Source organism: Cynocephalus volans, chromosome 8 (genome assembly GCF_027409185.1).
Source record: "Cynocephalus volans isolate mCynVol1 chromosome 8, mCynVol1.pri, whole genome shotgun sequence".
NCBI lineage: Eukaryota > Metazoa > Chordata > Mammalia > Dermoptera > Cynocephalidae > Cynocephalus > Cynocephalus volans.
The window spans coordinates 142922505-142940107 of NC_084467.1; the positions used below are offsets into that span (position 1 = coordinate 142922505).

A 17603-nucleotide genomic window follows, 5' to 3' on the forward strand; every position below is an offset into this window, starting at 1 on the left:
GACCATCCCTATATAGGATCCAAACCCACGGCCTCGGCGCTGCTGCGCTCCCAGTGCTGCACTCTCCTGAGTGAGCCACGGGGTTGGCCCAATATTTCAGATTCTTAAACTGTGTAAATAAATAAAATCTCAGAAGAGTCTGGACAAAGACAGCTGTAATTTCTAATATGGTAGGATCTCCCGTCACTGCTGGTAGAACTGTTAGTAAGAGTTATCTATACCCACCATAAGGCTAGTCACATTAAATCCCCACTGTGTCCAAAAATTTTCCATGGGGAGGGAGGGAGGCTGGCAATGGCTAAAATATATGGTGAAATCAGGATATTGTCTCTAGTAGCAATCAACTTTGTTAGTGACTTCTCTTTGAAAAATATTTTGCATGAGGTTAATCTAAAACTACTGCAGATATTAAAGGAATTAAGGGTAATTAAGTTGTGAGCTTCTGGGTGAATTCTTCTTTGTAGTGCTGGTTAGCACATAGTTAAGTTAATGAAATTTGATGAGGCTTATGCATGTCCATCTCTAAGAGGGGACAATGTCAATGTGGTAATTTGTAGAAGTGCCTATAATAATCCCAATGATTGCTTCAGTATATCATTTACCCTGTGTTCCAGAATATATTCTTGCTGTATCTTGTTTATAAATGTTTCTTTAATGCGTCAAGCCTTTGAAAGAGTAAATTTTAGAAATAATCTTGGAAGTCATGCTTTGTGTATCAAGAGTTCAAAAAAGTATTTTTTCAGTCTTTTTGTTTAAAATATTTTTACTACATATTCTGCTTTCTAGTCACTGATCCCAATTTATATTTTATTGTGTATGCATCTCTTATAAAACTTCCAAAAGATTAAGATGTATAAATTTATGGGTGGACCCCCAAAACTTTTCTCAGGTTATATTAAAAATATACAGTTTCTTTGGGGAAAAAAGTATGTTTGACAAACAGCTCAGAGAACTCTATGTTGTCTGGATTAATTCTTTTCAAGACAGAGTCAGTTTGGGAAACATCAGACCCAATTAAAATACTGGGATTAAGAGTGAAACAGTGTACTCATCTGTAATTCTGTTACCTATGTAGTTCTAAATACACACTGCCAGTTTGATTCTTGTATCAAAGATGGTTCCCGTTCTTGATAATATATGCAGTATTCCTTCTTCTTTTGCAGAGGCTGCTATTCCAAAAAGCTTTCAACTCTCAGCAGTTAGTTCATGTCACTGTCATTAACCTGTTTCAACTTCATCACCTTCGTGACTTTAGCAATGAAACAGAGCAGCATAGTTACAGCCAAGATGAACAGCTGTGTTGGACACAGTTGCTGGCCCTCTTTAGTGAGTATGAAATCATTTAACTCTGACACATACCACCTTCTTTGAAAGGCATAATCTTAGGCATTTTCATCAGTGTAGCAAAGCACAGGGACATATAAAAAGTGACATATTAAAATTTCTTAATATTGAATCAGAAGGCCTGAACCCCAAGTTCTGTCCTTTTATCTGCTGACACAACGTCATCAACTGTATCTATAACATTTTTAACATGGGAAAGAAAATGCCTTTTTAGAAAGAAGCTGTAAGACACTTAAGTTTTAAACAGAATACAGCAGAAGGCTCATAATGATATTTTAATTTGAACTAGTACACAGTTTTAAATGTCTTATGCTTTCTGAATACATTTTTTCTTTAAGTGTCTTTTCTTGGCATCCTGTGCAAGTGTCCTCTCCAGAATGAGTCTCAAGAGGAGTCCTACAATGCCTATCCCCTTCCTGCAGTCAAGGTTTCCATGGACTGGCTGAGACTCAGACCTAGGGTCTTTCAGGAGGCAGTGGTGGATGAAAGACAGTAGTAAGTGTTTTAGAATTTCATGTTAGTTTGTGTGCTTTGTTTGATATTCATACACATGTAAAAACTGCCTTCTAAAGCACAACATTTGAACAATGGAAGACTTTGTATTTTCTGCTTATGCTCTGGAAGTTGAGCTGAAGACCTCTTTGTATGTTTTTCATTTATTTATTTGCATTCTTCATGTGAGGCATAGTCTTAAGGATTTGTGACTCCCTGTGCGCTCCCCTGTTCCCAGTTGCCATCCTGGAGAAGGGGCATTTTTCACATTTCAAAATGAACTTGAGATAAAATCAGTTCGTTTTTTATCCATTACAATATGCCCCAGTTTTCTGTTCAAGAGTGGAAGGGAAGAGATTTTTTATTTCTTCCATTATTTTCTCTACATAAACTGATGTTGCCGTACAGTAATATCCAATTTGAAATATGTTTGTTTATTTTAAGCATAGAAGATTAAAATCAAAAGTTATTTTAATTTTTACTATTTTCTCTGTAATATCTACTCAAAGTAATTCTGAGTTATTAGAAACTATTGATTCTACAGTGACAAATGAAAACTTTCAGTGTACCTTTGATCGTAGGAATAAATACTTGCAAGATAGCTTTGCAGTGAGTAGGAAGTTCCTTCCCTGCATATTTTGATAGTGAGTTTAAGGAGAACCTCTGAAATTTCTGCTTTGTGGCCGAGCATGTGCACATTGACCAAGATCACAACCTAGAAAATGGCCTAGCCACATTTAAGACCCTGTGATTCCTCTACTTCATAATTATCTTTCCTTTTTTCTCTCACCTAACTGTAAGCTCCTTCATTTTGACATTGCCATGAATAGAGTTTACAAACAGCACAGCACACTATACTTCCTCCTTTTAATGTTAGCATACGTATTAGTAATACAGATTTTCAGACATTGTTTTCTTGCAAAAATTTTTTATTTCTTAACTCAGGCTATAGAGTTTTTGTACTCTTATGTTTGCTCCAATAAATTTTTTTAATTATGCTGTGAAAGAATTCTGTTTTACCATTTGCTTATAGAGTTTTCATATTTATGGGCAGGGATAATTTTTGTTTTTATTTTGTTTGTGGTTTCTGTACAGTGATTCTTGTGGCTCATTCTGTGCATTCCCATTTCTTATCATAGCAAAGGATATTCAACCAGATGGAATAGCTTTATTTGCAAACATTTTCCCTTCCTTTTTTTGTCACTCACTCTTCCCTCTTCCTCTTATCAGATTTATCAGGATCTTTAGAATTATGCCCTTGTAGGCATTTCATTCTATCTAAAATTCTTTACTACTTATTTTAAAGACTAGCGTGGGGTATTTCTTTAAGAAATTTTTCTTATGTGTCTGATACATTAAAGTAATTATCTTTATTTATATCTTTTAAATAATGGATAAACAATTATTACTTTTTTTAACTCAGAATTTCATGTGTATTCAAATAATTCTCAGTTTCTTATTTCTGGGCCTTTCCAATTTCTAGAACTTATTTTCCCCCATACTTTTTGAGAACATACTATCTTTTTTTTTTTTTTTTTTTTAATTTTATTTTGTCGATATACATTGTAGCTGATTATTGCTCTCCGAGAACATACTATCTTAAGCTAATAAATATATGAAGTAGTGAAGCAATATATTAATAAGTCATCCGCTCATGCTCTTTTTATGCATCTATTTTCTTGAAACCTCGTATTTGTTGCATAAAGAGGTTCCAGTTTAATATTCCTTTTTAGGTTATTAACTATCTCTTACAATTTGTTATATCCCCACAGGTTTGTAGCAGACATTTATTCTTCAGTATTTGACATTATTTTCACTGTTAAATTAGGAGCCTGGGAAATGATCTATACAGCAGGTCTCTATTGTGGAAATTTGAGCTTTCTGGTGTATGTTTTAGGGAATTATACAGCCTTTAAAAAAATTGAAGTAAGGGAAAAGTCTATAGAGTTCAGAGCCCATAGATATCGTTTTCGTGACCTATTAGTGTTCTGATTTCTCTCATGTAAAAATAAAATCTGAAAATTTTTTTAATTTACAGCATTTGGCCCTGGCTAATTTCTCTTCTAAATAGCTTCCATCCCCATGAGGAAGATCTCTCAAATACTAATGGTAAGGGCTTCCCTAACTTTGTATTGTTGTTGTGGTTCTCTATCACTAGTGGTGGGCTTAAGGCCAGAGAAAAATAGGTTTTTGGTGATAAGTGTTTGACTTTAAATTCAGTATCTCAGAAGTGACTTTGAGCTCTACACTGATGAAGTGGGTGGAAGAAGAGGTAATGTTTTTCTAGTTTTTTTGGCAGCTTATTCTCATTTAGCTACATTTGAATAGGAGTCCAAAGAATGCCATACCTTCTAATTTTTTCCATCTTCTTCCCTTCCTCCTCATTCTTAACTTAAAAAAAAAAAAAAAGAAATAATGTGAACAACATTACTCTATCAAAATGTTTTGTTATTAAACATTTTGAAAACATGATTTTTTACTGGCTATATAATATTTTGTCCTCTGGATTTGCCATAATCTATTTTCTCACTCTCCATGGCTTTAATATTTTCCCCATTGTAAATAATGCCACACTGAACAACCTCTAGCTTGACTCATATCTGATTATTTTTCTTACCTTAGATCCGTGCCCTTGAAGCATTAATTTGCAAATGAATCACTTGGGTCTTTTAAAAATACAATTTATGTTTCAGTAGGTTTGGGATAGTGCCCATGATTCTGCATTTCTTACAAGCTGCCAGGTGATGTCAAATATTGTTATTCAATACTTTGAGTTAAAGAAGATAGGTAGGGGGCCGGCCCCATGGCTCACTCGGGAGAGTGCAGCGCTGGTAGCGCTGAGGCCGCGGGCTCGGATCCTATATGGGGATGGCCGGTATGCTCACTGGCTGAGCGTGGTGCAGACCACACTGTGCCAAGGGTTGTGATCCCCTTACCAGTCAAACAAAAAAAAAAAAGAGGGAGATAGGTAGTCTAAACACTGGGATTACTGGATCCAAGGCAGTGAATTTTTAAGACTGATTTTTTAAATGCCCATCATATCCATCCTCCACAACATTGAGTATTAGGGGAATGTCTAGGACCCAGAGGTAACATACAGGGTTTTGACGGGTGAGTTATTGTATTTTATTATTTTTTTTCTCCACATTTAATGAGCAGTGTTCCACCAGACAACAGTATTTTACTTAAAATGTTTACAAATTTTGATTTCCACCCTTTTTTAGCTATACCACTTCCAGAAGAGTTTGAGTTACAAGGATTCTTGGCTTTGAGACCTTCTTTCAGGTAGGTGGCAGCTGAAATAGGTTCATTTCATTGCTGGTGAATGGAATATTAAAATTAACAGGAATCAAGGTTGGATGTAGAGGAACCCTTGATCTGTCCCAGCTGTATCTTATTTTCATAAGAGCAACTAATGGTGAAAGTTAGTTGCTATGAGATGGATTTATATATATCATGCCTTTAATTCCTGTGTAATCCCAATACTAAGTGCTTAAGAAAATATAGAAGAATGGAATGAAAAGAAAATTGCTTCTCCCAAGTGATATTCACTGAATTCTGCCTTATATACTTTTGAAAATTAGAAGGGAAATCTCAAAAAAGGGAATTAAATGTTATCAGGTTAGGGCCATAGCTACGTTACTATGCCAGTTGTTGGGTTACAGCAAAAGCTACGCCAGTTGTGTGGCTAGGCAATTCATAAATAAAGCCAAAACATTTCATTATTTTAGTTATACTGAGTTTCTGTTTGTATTATCAGGGCTGGGGCTCAGACCCTGCAAACCTATATAGATTGGGTCACCCTCACATTACCAGGCTGGGTCACCAGACCCCTCACACGCAGGTCCACGCTAGATAATTGGGAAAGATCCTGGGAGCCATTGGCAAATGACATGAGCTCAGTCCTCAGCAGTAGCAGCAGCAGCGGCGGTGGCCTCTCAGGGCATCCTGGGAACATTGGCAGCTAACAGCCTTCAGCAGCAGTAGCGGCCTCCCTGTGGTCCCCTCCCCACGGGGGTGCATCCCAGGGGCGGGGGCAACGTGGATCAGAGCCACTCATCGTTTATACTTAAGTCCATAACCCAGGACACTTGGGTGCACATGTGTGATTACATTAGACAATAAACAAGGAATGCCTGGGTGCATGTGCATATTTACATCAAATGCTCGGCAAGATTCTGAACATCTGCGGGGCCCTGACCATTTTCCTATATTTTCCTCACAAATGTAAACCAAAGGATATTACTTGATAATTTTTCATGTCAGTAATAATGATAAAGCAATCTGTTTTTCCAGTCATCCTTTGTCTCTTTCTCTCCTCTTTCAGAGGAATAAGTTCTTGCTACTTTCTAAGTCTAATCCTTCCGTCTGTGCCTTTGATCCCATCCCTTCCTCCTTCCCCAAGAACCTTGCCTCATCTGTTATCTTCTCTGGGTTGTATTTCCAGTGTCTTTTTTTTTTTTTTTTTTTTACTAGTTACTTTCCTTTAGCCTAGTAACTTTCATGTGTGCCCTATTTTTTTAAAAAGGTGAAATAAGGGCTGGACCCGTGGCTCACTCGGGAGACTGCGGCACTGGTAGTGCCAAGGCTGCGGGTTCAGATCCTATATAGGGATGGCCGGTGCGCTCACTGGCTGAGTGTGGTGCAGACCACACCATGCCAAGGGTTGCAATCCCCTTACCGGTCAGAAAAAAAAAAAAAAAGGTGAAATAAAATTTACAACCCTGTCTTTCTCTTCATCATCAAACTTCTTAAGAGTAGTGCAGACGAACCTTACTGACTACATTAATAGTCATTTCTCTGCCTTCTGAAACTTAAAACTACCAGTGTCCTCGTACATACCAAATTCCAGTGACTTCTTTATAATTTCCATTCTATTTAATTTTCTTCAACATTGAGTCTGTTAATTCCCTTCCTTCCTGAAACCCTCTTTTTCCTTAGCTTTGTGACATTACTCTTCTTTCCTAAAAGGTTGTGATTTATTTGTGCTCCTCAACTAGGTGGTGAAATATAAGTAAAAATATTAATTAATGTAATGAACTTTTATAATTTGCTTGTGTCAATTTTAGGACCTTGGATTTTTCCAAAGGCCACCAGGGTATTACAGGAGACAAAGAGGGTCAGCAGCGACGAATACGACAGCAGCGCTTGATCTGTATAGGCAAATGGATTGCTGATAATCAGCCAAGGTATGTCTGTGGGGCTCCTGGTCTGCTCCTTTGTAACCACCTTATCGGATATATAGGCACACCCAACCTTACCTTACGTGTATTTTATGCTTTTGTATAAATGCTATTGATTATGAACTCTTAAGTCAAAATATTGTAGCACAACATCTAATTATGACGTGGTGATCATAATTATACTCTTCATTTTAAAATGTTTGTCCACCTTGTCACTTTACCTCTTATAAAGGAATTGGTCTTGTCTCACTTGTTTACCATGAGCCTCTGCTTTCATTTATAAACATCTGTATAAATCTAACTGAATTGTACATTCACAGTCATGGTAATTTGTATTGCCAAGGGCTTGGTGGTCAGTTTTAGTCAGGACAGACCAGGATGGTGCTAGCAGCTGGTAAAATACAAAACAGAGGTGGGAAGAACACAGGTTTTGGAATCAAGTAGGTTTGAGTTCAGTTTCTACTTCTGCTGTTTCCCAGGTTTGTGCCCTTGAGGTCTCCCTAGTAGATTATAACCTTTCCAAAGCCAGTAACTATTTCTTATTCATTTTTGTATTTATGTTTCTGTCAGACTGTAGGCACTTAAATGCTTGCATTGTTTGATTGAACTTTTCACCTCTGAGCTTCAGTTTCTGTACCTATAAAATAGGGATTATATGATATCTACCTTACAGGACATGTCAAAGCCTAGACTAGTGTCTTGTAATTTACTGTACTCAGTAAATGTAACTGTAATTATTAGGAAACATTAAAGAGTAGAAGAATATATTGTGGCGATAAGTATGATAATGAGAACCTGAGTGTCTACGTAACTACTTTTTGTGTTACAAGAATCCACATTCTTGTATGTTGCTGTTTCCATAGTTTTTAGGGCTGGTAATATATATGTTCTCTGTTGGATCCATACACAATTCAGTTGTTATTGCTTTCTAGGTTAATGTTTTTCATATATGGATTTATTTTTACTTTTTTAGGCTGATTCAGTGTGAAAATGAGGTAGGGAAATTGTTGTTTATCACAGAAATCCCAGAGTTAATACTGGAAGACCCCAGTGAAGCCAAAGAGAACCTCATTCTGCAAGAAACATCCGTGATAGAGTCGCTGGCTGCAGACGGGAGCCCAGGACTGAAATCAGTGCTGTCTACGGGCCGAAATGTAAGCAACAACTGTGACACTGGAGAGAAACCAATGGTCACCTTCAAAGAGAACATTAAGCCACGGGAAGTGAACAGAGACCAAGGAAGAAGTTTTCCTCCCAAAGAGGTGAGAAGGGACTATAGCAAAGGAATAACTATAACTATGAATGATGGAAAGAAGGACAACAACAAGAGGAAAACTGAAAGCAAGAAATGCACCTTAGAAAAGTTACAGGAAACAGGAAAGCAGAATGTGGCAGTGCAGGTAAGCTGTATTTGAACTATAAAGCAGGTAGAGGAAGGCTCACACAAAAGGCAAGATTTTCACTTTGTTTCTATAGTCTTGAGAATTGGCTGTTCTGGAAATTTAAGTGCATTCTTTGAATGCATAGTTAGGTTATTTAAAGAGCTATGATAGACAGTTAACTTTATCAGTTCTTGGGAATCAATTAATGTGAGTGAAAAAAAATCTCAACCTGATTTGACTTTTTTTTTTTCTTTTGTCCTTTTTTGTGACCAGTAAGGGGATCGCAACCCTTGGCTTGGTGTCGCCCGCACCGTGCTCAGCCAGTGAGTGCACCGGCCATCCCTATACAGGATCCGAACCCGGGGCAGGAGCACTGCTGTGCTCCCAGCGCCTCACTCTCCCGAGTGAGCCATGGGGTCGGCCCTGATTTGACATTTTTGTCATTCTTCCCCAGTTTAAATGGTTTGAAGTCCCCAGTTGCAGAGCCATCAGTTCTACACAGGATTATATTTTCTTTGGAACATGTAACTACCATTTGTTAATGCTATAGGGATTTGGGGTCTTTTATAGATCCAACAGAAGCAAGTCTATATTAAGGCTTACACGCTTTTTTTCAGGTTCACTATATAAAATATATTTTGGGGGAAAAAAATGAGGCTCTTTTCCTTGACATTTATACCTGTCCCAGCCAGTAGCATTATATCACTTTAATATTGATCCTGGCTCATGGGAAATTTTAAAGCAAGAACCCAGTTCTCTTGCTGAGAAAAGATAAACACTGCTCAGTTGTTTGTGACTGTGCTTTTTACACCTTTCCAAAGACATGCAGATGATTTCATATCAGCAGAAAAGGTCTTTATTCTGTGCTGGCTTTGTTAATTCCATTAATGTTTGATTAAATACTTAAGCAGCCTTGTGATTTGTTAACACATTTTGATATATATTTGCATAAGGAATCTTACATTGTTGAAGGCTGCTTATAAATAAACAGTATCTTCAATGTAGTTCCCTAATAGGGTTTTCTGGAGAAAGTGAGAAATAAGAAGATAGTAGTTTCATTTTAAGATTAATAGTAGGGAGAGAAACAGAGAAAAACATGGTAGAAATTGAGAAAAAGCATGGAGAGAGAGGTGCTGGGGAAAGGCAAGGAGAAAATCCAAATGAACTAGAAAGCCAAATGACCAGTGTTTTAGGGATAGAGAGTCCAGCATTTCCTGCCCGCTCTGCCTCCATTCTCAGATGTAACTCCCTCCCCGCAAGGTCCAGACTGAAGCAAAATCTCCTTTCCAGTCCCTCATCCATCTCAAATCTGCCTGTACATGATTAGATAAAGCCTGATAATAGTCAATATATCATCACACTGTGTGCCTCATCTTAAATTTTTTATAAATGCTACGTATTTTCCCTCATTTTGCTCAACTTCGAGCAGAGCAAATGGCACCTACTTCTCTCTGGCTCCACATATAGGATCTCAGGTCCTGTTCTGGCGTTTTCCTTACTGCTGAAAGTATTCTTATTTATTCTGAAGGGTGATAATGTTACATGCAGGGTGGAGGGTGGATGCCTGACTGGTATACTTAAGGCAGCCCAGATGAAAGTAAACTGAGGGTCAAAGTATCTCACCTGGGGGTTAATAGTCATTTTTAATTCATAATTCATGTATGCTATTTAATGAGTTAGAATATAAAGAACCCTGGGCCCCATAACAGACAGCTTAATATCATAGGCAAGTCTTTTTAACCTGTTGGCATCAGGTGTCTCATTTGTAAATTGGCATCAGGTGTCTCATTTGTAAAACAAATGGGCTCTAAGGTCCTTTCCATATTTAATATTTTTGTGATTGTGTGAAAGCAAAATAATTATATTAGTAAAACTAAGAGCATTTATATTTTTTATTGGCAGTTAGCTACTTTGTTTTTGATTTTTCCATTTTCAACAGGTGAATTTAAATATCTTCAGCATATACTTTTTGACATAATGAGATTTTAAATACTTTCTTAGAAGTAGGTGCTTCTTTCTGACACATTTGAGTCTCAGGTTATTATAGATAGTTTTGCTTTTGGTAATAGGTAAAATCCCAGACAGAACTAAGAAAGACTCCAGTATCTGAAGCCAGGAAAACACCTGTAACTCAAACCCCAAGTCAAGCAGGTAACTCCCAGTTCATCCCCATTCATCACCATGGAGCTTTCCCTCCTCTTCCCAGCCGGCCAGGTAAATATGTGTTTTGAAATTTCTTCTCCTTAATCCCATCTATGTAGGAATTTCTGTTCACTCACTGAGTAATTTATACTCTGTTGGACTGACATTACTAAGCCATAATGTTAAAAGGTAGAATAATGTTTATGAAATTATTTTTGAGCCATTTCTCTGTAGTTTATATACAAGTTTATGTTTGTTCCTATGAAGTAATTCCTACCATTAAAACGTAAGAAGCCATCTTTAGAATACACTAATTACTTTGGTGGATAAAAGAAAAGTAGCCAATAGGCTATATTTAGTTCTTAAAATCAAGTTAAAGATTGACAGTATGGTGGATCTCTTACTTTTATAATGTGTTAAGAATCCCCCCCCCCCTTTTTTTTGCCTTTCTTTAGAACTAAAGCTGTATTTTTCTATTTTTAAGGGTTCCCACCCCCAACGTATGTTATCCCCCCTCCTGTGGCATTTTCTATGGGCTCAGGTTACACCTTCCCAGCTGGTGTTTCTGTCCCAGGAACCTTTCTTCAGCCTACAGCTCACTCTCCGGCAGGAAACCAGGTGCAAGCTGGGAAACAGTCCCACATTCCTTACAGCCAGCAACGGCCCTCTGGACCAGGGCCAATGAACCAGGGACCTCAACAATCACAGCCACCTTCCCAGCAACCCCTTAAATCTTTACCAGCTCAGCCAACAGCACAGTCTACAAGCCAGTTGCAGGTTCAAACTCTAACTCAGCAACAACAGTCCCCTACAAAAGCTGTGCCAGCTCTGGGGAAAAGCCCGCCTCACCACTCTGGATTCCAGCAGGTAAGTTACAGTTGTGTGTACTGTCCATCTGAAATAAGGGGAGATGCTGAAATGATTCAGTGTTTGGCCTTGAAGATACTTCTTGCTTAGACTTGTAATGATTGTGGGAATACAAAGGTATTCTCTCTACTGTTTAGTAAAGTTCAAATGTTTTCCATCTTTTGTGAAGGATAATATATTAGATATTAACTACCATTCTTTTCTGCTATTAGTCATCGGCTTTAGAAAAAAGATATTCTGTAAATAATTTTCACCTATTTGAACATAAACTACAGAAGGGAAATAGAATCATAATCTTGATGATGTGCTAAGATAGCTGTGACACCAATCTTAAATGTTGTCATCCCATAGCACTTGAAGCAGGAAGGGGAAACACATACACTCTCACACTCATATTTATTCATTCTTTTCTTAAATCTCTTACATAATTGAATACAAAGACAATATGAGTTCAGTGCCCAAAATCTGTTCCCAGAAAGCACTGTGTATTAAAAAATTCAAAGGGTGAAAGGAAATTGCTGCATTGCCTGGACTTTTGTTGGTTGGAAAATCCCTCAGGTTCATTCTGTGATTCTTGTGCATTGGTTATAAGTAACGTTGCATTTTATTCTCATCTTGATAACAGGCATCTCTTTTTTAGTATCAACAGGCAGATGCCTCCAAACAGCTATGGAATCCTCCTCAGGTTCAAGGTCCATTAGGGAAAATCATGCCTGTGAAACAGTCCTACTACCTTCAGACCCAAGACCCCATAAAACTGTTTGAGCCGCCATTGCAACCTCCTGTAATGCAGCAGCAGCCTCTAGAGAAAAAAATGAAGCCTTTTCCCATGGAGCCATATAACCATAATCCCTCAGAAGTCAAGGTCCCAGAATTCTACTGGGATTCTTCCTACAGCATGGCTGACAACAGAGCTGTAATGGCACAGCAAGCAAGTATAGACCGCAGGGGCAAACGGTCACCAGGAGTCTTCCGTCCAGAGCAGGATTCTGTGCCCAGGATGTCATTTGAGGTTTGTGTTGTTTTCTTTTATCAGGCACTTTGGAGATAGGTCTGGGGTTGCATCTTTTGAATTTCCCAAATTGATGTTATAAAAGTCACTCTGATTCATTAGTACTGTAGAGTGCTGCTGAATAATTGGTGCAGCTCTTGGTCTTCTCTTAAAAATTGCACAGTATGTTTTAGTTTGGGAAACTGAAGAATTCTGTAACTGATTTTGAACTGTGATGGTCTGGCAGAGAAATTACATGCAGAAATTCTTAACACAGCATGTTAGAGAATTCTGAGACAAAGAGCTCCTCTCAGGTGGGCTGAATCATCTAAGTTTAAAAATAAGTTTATTGAGTATTTAAACAAATTGCTTTCTGAGATGAACAAAGTCAGCCACTTATCTTGGACAGTGGAGTTCCCTTTCCTTGCCCTTTTTATTCATGAGAAACAGGTGTGTGTGTGTAACTTTTAAAAAGAGCTGTATCTCTCTTTGTTAGCACAAGATATACTAATCATTTTGCTCCTTTGAATTGTTTTACTCACTAGCCATGTTAACCTATGTTCTACTCTGTCAGTATTTTTGCTTCTTTCTATTGTCTTGATTATGCTCCACCACAGTCCTTGTGTAACTTTGCTTTTGCATTTCAGAGCCTTTTCCTCTTTTCATAATACCGTCTGTTTCACTGTTGATTGCTTCTCTCCCCTTGACTTTAGTTACCTTTATCCACCTAATCATGCCACTACTCCTTCATGTTTTGTCATCCCTTACTGCATCTCACTGTGATCCTTTCTATCACTAGGATCCCAAGAGCTCCCCTCTGCTTCCTCCGGACCTGTTAAAGAGTCTGGCTGCCTTGGAGGAAGAGGAAGAGCTGATTTTTTCTAACCCTCCTGATCTTTACCCAGCTCTGCTGGGGCCTCTCGCCTCTCTTCCTGGACGAAGCCTCTTTGTATGTATTTGATGTAATTCTGCTTCATGTTCTAATCCCAGCTGCTTCTCTGGGGCTTGTAGTGCTTGGAATAGTTGATTTCCTCTTTTTGATGCTTTCTTTCTTTACAGAAGTGTAAAGCATATTTCCTGATTGCCTAAACTAACTTTAAAATGGTAATAGAACACGGCAAAACATTGCTGGCTCCATAGTTCCCCCAAATTATAGAGTCATAGCTTGGTTATATGTGTTATCTAGAAAGCATCGTGCAGGGCTGATCACATGCAGGGTGTGATGCTAGCAAATTAACTCATTTTTCCAGTCGCACTTCCATCTAAACCCAGAAATTTCAAGTGTCATTTAGTCTTGCTTAGGAACACTGAGATTTTTTTTCATATGTACTCAAAATATGAAAGGAAATGTGTTCTAGATTTTTAAATGACATTATTGAATAGTATGTGGCTCGCTTCTCTTTGTTAAACTGAACCCAGAAAGAGCCCTTATCTAAATTCAGAGTTGGATTCATGAAAGAATTAGTAAAAATGAAGAGGATTCTATTTGTAAACCTTGTTTAAGTGCCATAAATGAGTGAATGTGAAGGCAAATAACTAGGATAACATAAAGTAAAATCTTAGTAGTGTGTCCTTTAAAAATAACCTTCTAGAACCCAGCCTACATTTCAAAGAATGTCGTTCTATATACTCAACAATGTTTACATTGTATTTTTATAAGGATGGGGAGTATAAAAGTTGGGAACAAAGATGTATGCTATAAGGTTTTTTCCTCCCTCCCTTCACTACATCTTAATAAAAAACAAAACAGATTCTGAGTTTTATTTCTTGCTGTTTCTTTTCCACTAATACAGGACAAGAAAACATTCATAAGATTTAAATGCATCAATTTTAGTATCAGGAGAAATAAAGGTATAAAAGCTTTCATGACAATAGCTGCCATCCCTGGCGCTTAAAGTTTCCTTAAGAATTTGCCTAGCTGAATGGCAGTAGAGGTCTCCTACAAGTTAGCAGCAGTAAAAGATCTCCTGGAAACTTAAACGATGGCAGTGCCATGACTGGGAGTGGAGGCTTGTGGAGGCCCAGCTGCTGTACTGTTGCCTCTGCACGTTTACTTTCCTGCTGCTTCTCTGCTGGAGTGGCTTGAGGGACTGAGGTAGTGCCTTTCTGTTCACTTGTTTTCTAATCCTTTAGTTCCTGTTGCCCCTGACATGTCCATTGAAATGGAGCTGATGGTGGAACAAGTGGGGTTTTTTTCAGTCTATTTTTCTTCTTTTTTGTGTGTTTAAAAAACAACAGTGAAAAAAACAAACCGTTACTGTAACCCTTCCTGTATTTAACATTGTTAACGATATAATGTGTGAAAAATGGCCTTGCGTGTAGTAGGTGTCTAATAAATGTTTTGTTAACCAACTGTGCAATGACAATGTGCATTAGAGATTCAGCTTTTTTTTTTTCCCTATAACTTTCTTAGGGCCAATAAATATAATCTTGAATTTTAGCAATTATTTTAATATATCTTTATACTGCAAATAGAGCTGCTTAGGATATATGTTGACAAAACCAGTTGTCAGATGTATTTAAGAGGCTTTTTAAAATTCATCAACATTAATGTTTTAAAAGTTTGGGGGAAAAACAGTGCTAGAATAGTTCACCATCTTGTTTTGAGATTATTTTAAGTGCAGCTATTGACAAGAAGATTCTGGAGGTTCCTGTCTAGTAGGGACTCAGAACTATTTTTCAGGGTTCCTGCCAGAATCTCTGTGCTAGATTAGATATAATGATAAAGGGGGGTTCTGTCTGACTCACCTGTGCAGCTGGCACTTAGCTTGTGTCATGGTATCAACAGACTTGAATTCAAACCTTCTAAGCCTTATATTGTATGTGATGGGCAAATACAAGTATGCTTAAGTGGTAGTCCTTTATTTTAGTTCTATAGTATAATAAGGTTAATATTTTTAAAAATGGAAGATATAACTTTACTTTTTCTTCTGGGACTGTGAAGAAATCCTTATTGGAGAAACCCTCAGAGCTCATGTCACATTCATCCTCATTCCTGTCCCTCACTGGATTCTCTCTCAATCAGGTGGGTAAACAATTAAGAATCCTGCTTTGTGCTTCTATTGTAGCCTCATGTTTTCTTTCTCCTTCTATTTCAATGTCTGTTTTTCTCTTTCTTTTCCGCATATTGATGTCTTCCAGGTATTTGATTTTTCTTTGTCTCTGATTGAGGCAGACTAGTGACTTGTACATTTTGAATTTTAACCCTTTGACTTCTCATTAATATTGAAATCCTTAGGGCTATCTTGTTCAGCCAGATAAATTATTCACACTTTTTTACCTCGGTGATTTACATACAGCAAAATAAAGAGAGAGAGAGCAAAGGAAATGAATTTGGACAGGAAGTTGGAAAAAACAAAAAATAAATAAAAGCCTTCAAAAATTTCTATTGCTGAGAAAAGCTTAAGGTGTAGCAAACATCATGAACATGATGTTGCATTTTCTTATTTTTGTTCCCTTGGAGTGAGTTTAAAACTTGATTGTCATGTCTTTCAGGAAAGATACCCAAATAACAGTATGTTCAATGAGGTATATGGGAAAAACCTGACCACCAGCTCCAAAGCAGAACTCAATCCCTCGATGGCCCCCCAAGAAACATCACTGTACTCCCTTTTTGAAGGGACTCCATGGTCTCCATCACTTCCTGCCAGTTCAGGTATTAACTCCTCTTTAAGTTATGGACCCTGCATTTTCTGTATACTCATATTGGTTAAGAGTTAGTAAGATTCTGTAATTATGGGGCCGGCCCTGTGGCTCACTGGGGAGAGTGCAGCGCTGGTAGCACCGAGGCCGCGGGTTCAGATCCTATATAGGGATGGCCAGTGCGCTCACTGGCTGAGCGTGGTGCAGACCACACTGTGCTGAGGGTTGCAATCCCCTAACTGGTCAGGGAAAAAAAAAAAAAGTCTGTAATTGTGAATAATAGTTGTGTGCGTGTTTTGTTTTTTTTTTTAAGTAACTTCTGTAGGTAAACAGGGAAAAAGCATGATGAGTTGGTTCATTTAGTAAATGCTACTGAAAACTTTTTAGATCTTTAGTAAACAGCAGAGTTGTAAGAGAGAAAAATATGGCTTCTATCTTTTGATTCCTAGCACTTCTTTAGTTTTGTTTGTAGATGATCATTCTTTGCAGGGAAGGGTGCACTTTTTAAAATAGAGATTTGTAATATCAATTTGTAAATAGAGTCTGATTTAATAGTAATTCTTAAGGTTAGGAAATTCTGTTTCTGATAGAGAAGACCACACAGGCACGCCAGAAGAATGCATCCAGTTGACAAAATTGTATACTATTTTGGTTTGCTTTTTTAAGGCAAATCATGTGCCTTAATGTGTACAATAAGGCAAATTAGTGCATCTGGCAGATTCTCTTTTGGAGCCCTTCTTTTGCCTTTCTTCCAAAGCCCTATCGTTATTTTTAGTAGAATTTAAGTGATCAGATCTACAGGAACTTTTAGTTCCTGCTGTGTTTGTGAAACATCTTATCTGTTTAATGTACTATGTTGCTATTATTTAATAGATCATTCAACACCAGCCAGCCAGTCTCCTCATTCTTCTAACCCAAGCAGCCTGCCTAGCTCTCCTCCAACACACAACCATAATTCTGTTCCGTTCTCCAATTTTGGACCCATTGGGACTCCAGATAATAGGGATAGAAGGACTGCAGATCGGTGGAAAACTGATAAGCCAGGTGAGGTCTAGGTTTCGTTACCTAGCAAAAGTGAAATAACTTACTCTATCCTTCTCTGGGGTTTGGCACTTGGCAGTGATAGAACATCTCCAATTCTTATCTGTTTTCATCCCTTAGCCATGGGTGGGTTTGGCATTGATTATCTGTCAGCAACGTCATCCTCTGAGAGCAGTTGGCATCAGGCCAGCACTCCAAGTGGCACCTGGACAGGCCATGGCCCCTCCGTGGAGGATTCTTCTGCTGTCCTCATGGAAAGCCTAAAGGTGAGTAACCATAAGACTCTTGCAGCAAAGATGTCTCCTTTTATTCACAAAAATAGCTACGCTTATTTCAAAGGCTCTTAAAACTGACTGATGCACAGCACATATGTAGCAAAGCCCTAGAGACATGGTTTGCCTTATAAGATTCTCGAATGGGATTTTTTTTTTTCTAATTTGTGAATTTATTGGTGATAAAGCAGTATCTTTAGGGGGACAGAAATATAAAGGTTTTAGTTTCATTCCAAGATTAAGAAAA

General features: G+C 37.9%; 1 protein-coding gene across 6 annotated transcripts in view; it reads left to right on the forward strand.

The window, feature by feature from the left end:
- Positions 1-17603, forward strand: part of SMG7 (SMG7 nonsense mediated mRNA decay factor) — an 80893-nt gene that overhangs the window by 61683 nt on the left and 1607 nt on the right. For 2 of the 6 annotated variants that reach the window (XM_063104010.1, XM_063104006.1), the window contains 14 exons: positions 1164-1326; positions 1683-1839; positions 3875-3945; positions 5061-5121; positions 6906-7025; positions 7993-8281; positions 10471-10615; positions 11028-11410; positions 12051-12422; positions 13201-13350; positions 15346-15426; positions 15897-16056; positions 16917-17087; positions 17205-17350. In XM_063104010.1, coding sequence (XP_062960080.1) covers position 1326; positions 1683-1839; positions 3875-3945; positions 5061-5121; positions 6906-7025; positions 7993-8281; positions 10471-10615; positions 11028-11410; positions 12051-12422; positions 13201-13350; positions 15346-15426; positions 15897-16056; positions 16917-17087; positions 17205-17350 — 2307 coding nt within the window. In that variant the 5' untranslated portion in view covers positions 1164-1325. Of the gene's footprint in view, positions 1-1163; positions 1327-1682; positions 1840-3874; positions 3946-5060; positions 5122-6905; positions 7026-7992; positions 8420-10470; positions 10616-11027; positions 11411-12050; positions 12423-13200; positions 13351-15345; positions 15427-15896; positions 16057-16916; positions 17088-17204; positions 17351-17603 lie in introns of all 6 variants that reach the window. The other 4 variants (XM_063104005.1, XM_063104008.1, XM_063104007.1 and 1 more) reach the window with 4 other exon arrangements.